At 47.4% G+C, this 12299-nt stretch overlaps 1 protein-coding gene across 1 annotated transcript in view; it reads left to right on the top strand.

Moving 5' to 3' along the window:
- LOC124021003 (bifunctional heparan sulfate N-deacetylase/N-sulfotransferase 4-like) overlaps window positions 1-11079 on the top strand; it is a 69070-nt gene extending 57991 nt beyond the window's left edge. Inside the window, exons 14-16 of the mRNA XM_046336317.1 lie at window positions 4647-4756; window positions 5318-5417; window positions 10474-11079. Coding sequence (XP_046192273.1) covers window positions 4647-4756; window positions 5318-5417; window positions 10474-10593 — 330 coding nt within the window. The 3' untranslated portion in view covers window positions 10594-11079. The remainder of the gene's footprint in view (window positions 1-4646; window positions 4757-5317; window positions 5418-10473) is intronic.
- Window positions 11080-12299: the final 1220 nt, after the last annotated feature.

The raw sequence follows: 12299 nt of genomic DNA on the forward strand, positions 1-12299 counted from the left end.
TAGAGAGATGGTTAACATCCCAGGACTCTACTATAGACACATAGAGAGATGGTTAACATCCCAGGACTCTACTATAGACACCTAGAGAGATGGTTAACATCCCAGGACTCTACTATAGACACCTAGAGAGATGGTTAACATCCCAGGACTCTACTATAGACACCTAGAGAGATGGTTAACATCCCAGGACTCTACTATAGACACCTAGCGAGATGGTTAACACCCCAGGACTCTACTATAGACACCTAGAGAGATGGTTAACACACCAGGACTCTACTATAGACACCTAGAGAGATGGGTAACACCCCAGGACTCTACTATAGACACCTAGAGAGATGGTTAACATCCCAGGACTCTACTATAGACACCTAGAGAGATGATTAACATCCCAGGACTCTACTATAGACACCTAGAGAGATGATTAACATCCCAGGACTCTACTATAGACACCTAGAGAGATGGTTAACATCCCAGGACTCTACTATAGACACATAGAGAGATGGTTAACATCCCAGGACTCTACTATAGACACCTAGAGAGATGGTTAACATCCCAGGACTCTACTATAGACACCTAGAGAGATGGTTAACATCCCAGGACTCTACTATAGACACCTAGAGAGATGGTTAACATCCCAGGACTCTACTATAGACACCTAGCGAGATGGTTAACACCCCAGGACTCTACTATAGACACCTAGAGAGATGGTTAACACACCAGGACTCTACTATAGACACCTAGAGAGATGGGTAACACCCCAGGACTCTACTATAGACACCTAGAGAGATGGTTAACATCCCAGGACTCTACTATAGACACCTAGAGAGATGATTAACATCCCAGGACTCTACTATAGACACCTAGAGAGATGGTTAACATCCCAGGACTCTACTATAGACACCTAGAGAGATGGTTAACATCCCAGGACTCTACTATAGACACCTAGAGAGATGGTTAACACCCCAGGACTCTACTATAGACACCTAGAGAGATGGTTAACATCCCAGGACTCTACTATAGACACCTAGAGAGATGGTTAACATCCCAGGACTCTACTACAGACACGTAGAGAGATGATTAACATCCCAGGACTCTACTATAGACACCTAGAGAGATGGTTAACATCCCAGGACTCTACTATAAACACCTAGAGAGATGGTTAACATCCCAGGACTCTACTATAGACACCTAGAGAGATGGTTAACATCCCAGGACTCTACTATAGACACCTAGAGAGATGGTTAACATCCCAGGACTCTACTATAGACACCTAGAGAGATGGTTAACATCCCAGGACTCTACTATAGACACCTAGAGAGATGGTTAACATCCCAGGACTCTACTATAGACACCTAGAGAGATGATTAACATCCCGGGACTCTACTATAGACACCTAGAGAGATGGTTAACATCCCAGGACTCTACTATAGACACATAGAGAGATGGTTAACATCCCAGGACTCTACTATAGACACCTAGAGAGATGGTTAACATCCCAGGACTCTACTATAGACACCTAGAGAGATGGTTAACATCCCAGGACTCTACTATAGACACCTAGAGAGATGGTTAACATCCCAGGACTCTACTATAGACACCTAGCGAGATGGTTAACACCCCAGGACTCTACTATAGACACCTAGAGAGATGGTTAACACACCAGGACTCTACTATAGACACCTAGAGAGATGGGTAACACCCCAGGACTCTACTATAGACACCTAGAGAGATGGTTAACATCCCAGGACTCTACTATAGACACCTAGAGAGATGATTAACATCCCAGGACTCTACTATAGACACCTAGAGAGATGGTTAACATCCCAGGACTCTACTATAGACACCTAGAGAGATGGTTAACATCCCAGGACTCTACTATAGACACCTAGAGAGATGGTTAACACCCCAGGACTCTACTATAGACACCTAGAGAGATGGTTAACATCCCAGGACTCTACTATAGACACCTAGAGAGATGGGTAACATCCCAGGACTCTACTATAGACACCTAGAGAGATGGTTAACACACCAGGACTCTACTATAGACACATAGAGAGATGGGTAACATCCCAGGACTCTACTATAGACACCTAGAGAGATGGTTAACATCCCAGGACTCTACTATAGACACCTAGAGAGATGATTAACATCCCAGGACTCTACTATAGACACCTAGAGAGATGATTAACATCCCAGGACTCTACTATAGACACCTAGAGAGATGATTAACATCCCAGGACTCTACTATAGACACCTAGAGAGATGGTTAACATCCCAGGACTCTACTATAGACACCTAGAGAGATGGTTAACATCCCAGGACTCTACTATAGACACGTAGAGAGATGGTTAACATCCCAGGACTCTACTATAGACACCTAGAGAGATGGTTAACATCCCAGGACTCTACTATAGACACATAGAGAGATGGTTAACATCCCAGGACTCTACTATAGACACCTAGAGAGATGGTTAACATCCCAGGACTCTACTATAGACACCTAGAGAGATGGTTAACATCCCAGGACTCTACTATAGACACCTAGAGAGGTGGTTAACATCCCAGGACTCTACTATAGACACCTGGAGAGATGGTTAACATCCCAGGACTCTACTACAGACACCTAGAGAGATGATTAACATCCCAGGACTCTACTATAGACACCTAGAGAGATGGTTAACATCCCAGGACTCTACTATAAACACCTAGAGAGATGGTTAACATCCCAGTACTCTACTATAGACACCTAGAGAGATGGTTAACATCCCAGGACTCTACTATAAACACCTAGAGAGATGGTTAACATCCCAGGACTCTACTATAGACACCTAGAGAGATGGTTAACATCCCGGGACTCTACTATAGACACCTAGAGAGATGGTTAACATCCCAGGACTCTACTATAGACACCTAGAGAGATGGTTAACATCCCAGGACTCTACTATAGACATGTAGAGAGATGATTAACATCCCCGGACTCTACTATACACACCTAGAGAGATGGTTAACACACCAGGACTCTACTATAGACACCTAGAGAGATGGTTAACATCCCAGGACTCTACTATAGACACCTAGAGAGATGGTTAACATCCCAGGACTCTACTATAGACATGTAGAGAGATGATTAACATCCCCGGACTCTACTATACACACCTAGAGAGATGGTTAACACACCAGGACTCTACTATAGACACCTAGAGAGATGATTAACATCCCAGGATTAACTTCTTGTTAACCGGTTAAGACTCTAGGGGCAGTATTTCATTTTTGGATAAAAAGACGTGCCCGTTTTTAGCGCAATATTTTGTCACGAAAAGATGCTCGACTATGCTTGGAATTGATAGTTTTGGAAAGAAGACACTCTGACGTTTCCAGAACTGCAAAGATTTTTACTGTGGGTGCCTTAAAACATAACCTACAGGCAAAACCAAGATGTTTGAGCGACCAGGAAATCAGCAGGATTTCTGATGGCACGTTTTCCATGATCGCCTTATATGGCTGTGAATGCGACAGGAATGAACGGACACTTCCTATCGTTTCCCCAAGGTGTCTGCAGCATTGTGACGTATTTGTAGGCATATCATTGGAAGATTGACCATAAGAGACTACATTTACCAGGGGTCCCGCACGGTGTCTGCGTGGAAATTGGTGCGCAAAAGTCACCTACCAGCATTTTTCCATCCGAATCTGAGAACAATGCAGGCTTCCAGGAATGGCATTTCAATGAAGAGATATATGACAAAACACCTTGAGGATGGATTCAAACAACGTTTTCCATGTTTCAGTCGATATTATGGAGTTAATTCGGAAAAAAGTTTGACGTGTAGGTGACTGAATTTTCGGTTAGTTTCGGTAGCCAAATGCATAGTAACAAACGGAACGTTGTGTCCTACACAAGCATCTTTCAGGAAAAACTGGACATCTGCTATGTAACTGAGAGTCTCCTCATTGAAACATCTGAAGTTCTTCAAAGGTAAATTATTTTATTTGATCCCTTTGCTGGTTTTTGTGAATATGTTGCGTGCTAAATGCTAACGCTAAATGCTAAGCTAGCTATCACCACTCTTACACAAATTATTGATTTTCTCTGGTTCTAAAGCATATTTTGAAAATCTGAGACGACAGGATTGTTAAGAAAAGGATAAGCTTGAGGATAGGCATATTTATTTAATTTCATTTGCAATTTTTAGAAATCGCTAACGTTGCGTTATGGTAATGAGCTTGAGGCTATGATTACGCTACCGAATACGGTGTGGGTAGGACTAACAGGTTAATCCAACCATGTTGTCAGATTTCAAAAAGGCTTTACTGCGAAAGCAAACCATGCGATTATCTGAGAACAGCAGACAAATCATTACAAACAGTAACCAGCCAAGTAGAAGAGTTACACAAGTTACACTTACCTTTGATGATCTTCATATGGTTGCACTCCCAAGACTCCCATTTACTCAATAAATGTCTGTCTGTCTGTCTGTCTGTCTGTCTGTCTGTCTGTCTGTCTGTCTGTCTGTCTGTCTGTCTGTCTGTCTGTCTGTCTGTCTGTCTGTCTGTCTGTCTGTGTGTGTGTGTGTGTGTGTGTGTGTGTGTGTGTGTGTGTGTGTGTGTGTGTGTGTGTGTGTGTGTGTGTGTGTGTGTGTGTGTAGCTGATGGTTATAGATGGACAGCAGTTGAGGAGAGATCCAGCTGCAGTGATGGAGCAGGTCCAGAAGGTCCTGGGGATTACTCCTCACTACAACTACACACAGACTCTACGGTACACACACACAGACTCCTCACTACAACTACACACAGACTCTACGGTACACACACACAGACTCCTCACTACAACTACACACAGACTCTACGGTACACACACACACAGACTCTACAGTACACACACACACACACACACACACACACACACACACACACACACACACACACACACACACACACACACACACACACACACACACACACACACACACACACACACACACACACACACACACACACACACACACACACACACACACACACACACACACAGGCTCTCCTTCACGTTACATGACTTCCTCATTCCTCTCCCATGTTCTCTCTCTCTCTCCCACATTCTCTCTCTCTCCCACATTCTCTCTCTCTCCCACATTCTCTCTCTCTCCCACATTCTCTCTCTCTCTCTGAACTACTGTCTCTCTCCCACGTTCTCTTTCTCCCCCGTTCTCTCTCTCTCCCACGTTCTCTCCCTCTCCTCTCTCTCTCTCTCTCTCTCTCTCTCTCTCTCTCTCTCTCTCTCTCTCTCTCTCTCCCTCTCCCTCTCCCTCTCCCTCTCCAGGTTTGACCAGCAGACGGGTTTGTGGTGTCAGCTTTTAGATGGGGGGAAGACGAAGTGTTTGTGGAGTAAAGGATTGGAGTATCCTCCTATGGAACCAGAGGTAACACACACACACACACACACACACACACACACACACACACACACACACACACACACACACACGCACACACACACACACACACACTGACACACACACACACTGACACACACACACACTGACACACACACACACACTGACACACACACACACACTGACACACACGCACACTGACACACACACACACACACACACACACACACACACACACACACACACACACACACACACACACACACACACACACACACACACACACACACACACACACACACACACACACACACACACACACACACACACACACACACACAACCATAGTCATTCCAGACATAACACACACTGACACACACAACCACAGTCATACCAGAGTTAAAACACACCCACACACACACACTGACACACACACACTGACACACACACACACACACAACCATAGTCATTCCAGAAGTAACACACACTGACACACACAACCACAGTCATACCAGAGTTAAAACACACCCACACACACACACACACTGACACACAGGAAGTTAGACCTCAATCAGATCCTTACAGGAAGTTATGACCTCAATCAGATCCTTACAGGAAGTTATGATCTCAACCAGATCCTTACAGGAAGTTATGACCTCAATCAGATCCTTACAGGAAGTTAGATCTCAATCAGATCCTTACAGGAAGTTATGACCTCAATCAGATCCTTACAGGAAGTTATGACCTCAATCAGATCCTTACAGGAAGTTAGACCTCAATCAGATCCTTACAGGAAGTTATGACCTCAATCAGATCCTTACAGGAAGTTATGATCTCAATCAGATCCTTACAGGAAGTTATGATCTCAACCAGATCCTTACAGGAAGTTATGATCTCAACCAGATCCTTACAGGAAGTTATGACCTCAATCAGATCCTTACAGGAAGTTATGATCTCAATCAGATCCTTACAGGAAGTTATGACCTCAATCAGATCCTTACAGGAAGTTATGATCTCAATCAGATCCTTACAGGAAGTTATGACCTTATTGTGACGCACACCATTTTTATTTTTATTTTTTTTATTTCACCTTTATTTAACCAGGTAGGCTAGTTGAGAACAAGTTCTCATTTGCAACTGCGACCTGGCCAAGATAAAAGCATAGCAGTGTGAACAGACAACACAGAGTTACACATGGAATAAACAATTAACAAGTCAATAACACAGTAGAAAAAAATGGGCAGTCTATATACAATGTGTGCAAAAGGCATGAGGAGGTAGGCGAATAATACAGTTTTGCAGATTAACACTGGAGTGATAAATGATCAGGTCATGTACAGGTAGAGATATTGGTGTGCAAAAGAGCAGAAAAATAAATAAATAAAAACAGTATAAAAAACAGTATGGGAAGGAGGTAGGTGAAAATGGGTGGGCTATTTTCCTATAGACTATGTACAGCTGCAGCGATCGGTTAGCTGCTCGGATAGCTGATGTTTGAAGTTGGTGAGGGAGATAAAAGTCTCCAACTTCAGCGATTTTTGCAATTCATTCCAGTCACAGGCAGCAGAGTACTGGAACGAAAGGCGGCCAAATGATGTGTTGGCTTTAGGGATGATCAGTGAGATACACCTGCTGGAGCGCGTGCTACGGATGGGTGTTGCCATCGTGACCAGTGAACTGAGATAAGGTGGAGCTTTACCTAGCATGGACTTGTAGATGACCTGGAGCCAGTGGGTCTGGCGACGAATATGTAGTGAGGGCCAGCCGACTAGAGCATACAAGTCGCAGTGGTGGGTGGTATAAGGTGCTTTAGTGACAAAACGGATGGCACTGTGATAGACTGCATCCAGTTTGCTGAGTAGAGTGTTGGAAGCCATTTTGTAGATGACATCGCCGAAGTCGAGGATCGGTAGGATAGTCAGTTTAACTAGGGTAAGCTTGGCAGCGTGAGTGAAGGAGGCTTTGTTGCGGAATAGAAAGCCGACTCTTGATTTGATTTTCGATTGGAGATGTTTGATGTGGGTCTGGAAGGAGAGTTTGCAGTCTAGCCAGACACCTAGGTACTTATAGATGTCCACATATTCAAGGTCGGAACCATCCAGGGTGGTGATGCTAGTCGGGCATGCGGGTGCAGGCAGCGATCGGTTGAAAAGCATGCATTTGGTTTTACTCGCATTTAAGAGCAGTTGGAGGCCACGGAAGGAGTGCTGTATGGCATTGAAGCTCGTTTGGAGGTTAGATAGCACAGTGTCTAATGACGGGCCGAAAGTATTTAGAATGGTGTCGTCTGCGTAGAGGTGGATCAGGGAATCGCCCGCAGCAAGAGCAACATCATTGATATACACAGAGAAAAGAGTCGGCCCGAGAATTGAACCCTGTGGCACCCCCATAGAGACTGCCAGAGGACCGGACAGCAAGCCCTCCGATTTGACACACTGAACTCTGTCTGCAAAGTAATTGGTGAACCAGGCAAGGCAGTCATCCGAAAAACCGAGGCTGTAGAGTCTGCCGATAAGAATATGGTGATTGACAGAGTCGAAAGCCTTGGCGAGGTCGATGAAGACGGCTGCACAGTACTGTCTTTTATCGATGGCGGTTATGATATCGTTTAGTACCTTGAGTGTGGCTGAGGTGCACCCGTGACCGGCTCGGAAACCAGATTGCACAGCGGAGAAGGTACGGTGGGATTCGAGATGGTCAGTGACCTGTTTGTTGACTTGGCTTTCGAAGACCTTAGATAGGCAGGGCAGGATGGATATAGGTCTGTAACAGTTTGGGTCCAGGGTGTCTCCCCCTTTGAAGAGGGGGATGACTGCGGCAGCTTTCAATCCTTGGGGATCTCAGACGATATGAAAGAGAGGTTGAACAGGCTGGTAATAGGGGTTGCGACAATGGCGGCAGATAGTTTCAGAAATAGCGGGTCCAGATTGTCAAGCCCAGCTGATTTGTACGGGTCCAGGTTTTGCAGCTCTTTCAGAACATCTGCTCTCTGGATTTGGGTAAAGGAGAACCTGGAGAGGCTTGGGTGAGGAGCTACGGGGGGGGGCGGAGCTGTTGGCCGAGGTTGGAGTAGCCAGGCGGAAGGCATGGCCAGCCGTTGAGAAGTGCTTATTGAAGTTTTCGATAATCATGGATTTATCGGTGGAGACCGTGTTTCCTAGCCTCAGAGCAGTGGGCAGCTGGGAGGAGGTGCTCTTGTTCTCCATGGACTTCACAGTGTCCCAGAACATTTTGGAGTTGGAGCTACAGGATGCAAACTTCTGCCTGAAGAAGCTGGCCTTAGCTTTCCTGACTGACTGCGTGTATTGGTTCCTGACTTCCCTGAACAGTTGCATATCACGGGGGCTATTCGATGCTATTGCAGTCCGCCACAGGATGTTTTTGTGCTGGTCGAGGGCAGTCAGGTCTGGAGTGAACCAAGGGCTGTATCTGTTCTTGGTTCTGCATTTTTTGAACGGAGCATGCTTATCTAAAATGGTGAGGAAGTTACTTTTAAAGAATGACCATGCATCCTCAACTGACGGGATGAGGTCAATGTCCTTCCAGGATACCCGGGCCATGTCGATTAGAAAGGCCTGCTCACAGAAGTGTTTTAGGGAGCGTTTGACAGTGATGAGGGGTGGTCGTTTGACTGCGGCTCCGTGGCGGATACAGGCGATCGCTGAGATCCTGGTTGAAGACAGCAGAGGTATATTTGGAGGGCCAGTTGGTCAGGATGACGTCTATGAGGGTGCCCTTGTTTACAGAGTTAGGGTTGTACCTGGTGGGTTCCTTGATGATTTGAGTGAGATTGAGGGCATCTAGCTTAGATTGTAGGACTGCCGGGGTGTTAAGCATATCCCAGTTTAGGTCACCTAACAGAACGAACTCTGAAGCTAGATGGGGGGCGATCAATTCACAAATGGTGTCCAGGGCACAGCTGGGAGCTGAGGGGGGTCGGTAGCAGGCGGCAACAGTGAGAGACTTGTTTCTGGAGAGAGTAATTTTCAAAATTAGTAGTTCAAACTGTTTGGGTATGGACCTGGAAAGTATGACATTACTTTGCAGGCTATCTCTGCAGTAGACTGCAACTCCTCCCCTTTAGCAGTTCTATCTTGACGGAAGATGTTATAGTTGGGTATGGAAATCTCTGAATTTTTGGTGGCCTTCCTGAGCCAGGATTCAGACACGGCAAGGACATCAGGGTTAGCAGAGTGTGCTAAAGCAGTGAGTAAAACAAACTTAGGGAGGAGGCTTCTGATGTTGACATGCATAAAACCAAGACTTTTCGATCACAGAAGTCAACAAATGAGGGTACCTGGGGACATGCGGGGCCTGGGTTTACCTCCACATCACCCGCGGAACAGAGAAGGAGTAGTATGAGGGTACGGCTAAAGGCTATCAAAACTGGTCGCCTAGAGCGTTGGGGGCAGAGGATAAGAGGAGCAGGTTTCTGGGCATGGTAGAATATATTCAGGGCATAATGCGCAGACAGGGGTATGGTGGGGTGCGGGTACAGCGGAGGTAAGCCCAGGCACTGGGTGATGATGAGAGAGGTTGTATCTCTGGAAATGCTGGTTGTAATGGGTGAGGTCACCGCATGTGTGGGGGGTGGGACAAGGGAGGTAACAGGGGTTACCTCCCTTGTCCACACACCAAACACCACACCACACAAAGAGAGATCGAAAGAAGATTTGAGGATACCCTTTATCTACCATCCCGTCATCTTCCCCCTTCTCTCTCTCTCTCTCTCTCTCTCTCTCTCTATCTCTCTCTCTAGACACGGTCCTACCTGTCCAGGTATTATAGTCTCTCTCTCTCTCTCTCTCTCTCTCTCTCTCTCTCTCTCTCTCTCTCTCTCTCTCTCTCTCTAGACACGGTCATACCTGTCCAGGTATTATAGTCTCTCTCTCTCTCTCTCTCTCTAGACACGGTCCTACCTGTCCAGGTATTATAGTCTCTCTCTCTCTCTCTCTCTCTCTCTCTCTCTCTCTCTCTCTCTCTCTCTCTCTCTCTCTCTCTCTCTCTCTCTCTCTCTCTCTAGACACGGTCCTACCTGTCCAGGTATTATAGTCTCTCTCTCTCTCTCTCTCTCTCTCTCTAGGCACGGTCCTACCTGTCCAGGTATTATAGGGAACACAACATAGACCTGTCCAAGCTGCTCCACCGGCTGGGCCAGCCTCTCCCCTCCTGGTTGAGAGAGGAACTACAGAAGGTCAGTTAACAGGGTTAGAGGTCAGAGTTCAGGGGACACCGGCTGGGTCAGCCTCTCCCCTCCTGGCTGAGAGAGGAACTACAGAAGGTCAGATAACCTCTAACCCTACCAGCAGCCCAGGTTCATAGGTCAGGTGTTAAGGGTCGGGGACCATTAAGAGGAAGAGGGCATGACCTTTCTGTGACCTGCTAAACCCCGTGGTGAAGCTGAGGATGGAAAAGAGATCATGAACTATGAACAATGAACTCTGTCCTGGCTTGACCTCACAGAGGAGAAGAGATACTAGATCACTGATATCTGGATGGATAACTGGATATCATGGTCTCTGAACTCAGAGAGATTGGAGGGATGACTGACCTCTGGAACAGAACTGTGTTTCAGTTAATGGACTGGAGAGACCTATAGCCCAGTCTCCATCCTTCTCCCTCTCTTCTTCTCTCTCTCCATCCACCTCCCTCTCTTCTTCTCTCTCCATCCACCTCCCTCTCTTCTTCTTTCTCTCCATCTACCTCCCTCTCTTCTTCTTTCTCTCCATCCACCTCCCTCTCTTCTTCTTTCTCTCCATCCCTCCTCAGCCTCTCTCCATCCACCTCCCTCTCTTCTTCTTTCTCTCCATCCACCTCCCTCTCTTCTTCTCTCTCTCCATCCCTCCTCTGCCTCTCTCCATCCACCTCCCTCTCTTCTTCTCTCTCTTCATCCCTCCTCTGCCTCTCTCCATCCACCTCCCTCTCTTCTTCTCTCTCTTCATCCCTCCTCTGCCTCTCTCCACCCACCTCCCTCTCTTCTTCTCTCTCTCCATCCACCTCCCTCTCTTCTTCTCTCTCTTCATCCCTCCTCAGCCTCTCTCCATCCTGCTCCCTCTACGCCATCTTGAACACAGACACACAGTGGAGCCTCAACATTGTTCTGTCCCAAGGATCCAAAGACCTGATGATCTGTAGTTGTGGATCTAGAATGGAACTGGAACATGGCAGACCCTGGAGCTAACACCACCACGACCAGACACCACCACCACCACGACCAGACACCACCACCACCACGACCAGACACCACCACCACCACGACCAGACACCACCACCACCACGACCAGACACCACCACCACGACCAGACACCACCACGACCAGACACCACCACCACCACGACCAGACACCACCACCACCACGACCAGACACCACCACCACGACCAGACACCACCACGACCAGACACCACCACCACCACGACCAGACACCACCACCACCACGACCAGACACCACCACCACCACGACCAGACACCACCACCACCACGACCAGACACCACCACCACGACCAGACACCACCACCACCACGACCAGACACCACCACGACCAGACACCACCACCACCACGACCAGACACCACCACCACCACGACCAGACACCACCACCACCACGACCAGACACCACCACCACCACGACCAGACACCACCACCACCACCACGACCAGACACCACCACAACCAGACACCACCACCACCACGACCAGACACCACCACCACCACCACGACCAGACACCACCACCACCACCACCACGACCAGACACCACCACCACCACGACCAGACACCACCACCACCACGACCAGACACCACCACCACCACGACCAGACACCACCACGACCAGACACCACCACCACCACGACCAGACACCACCACCACCACGACCAGACACCACCACCACCACGACCAGACACCACCACCACG

The sequence above is a fragment of the Oncorhynchus gorbuscha genome, unplaced genomic scaffold, assembly GCF_021184085.1.
Source record: "Oncorhynchus gorbuscha isolate QuinsamMale2020 ecotype Even-year unplaced genomic scaffold, OgorEven_v1.0 Un_scaffold_1018, whole genome shotgun sequence".
Taxonomy (NCBI): Eukaryota; Metazoa; Chordata; class Actinopteri; order Salmoniformes; family Salmonidae; genus Oncorhynchus; species Oncorhynchus gorbuscha.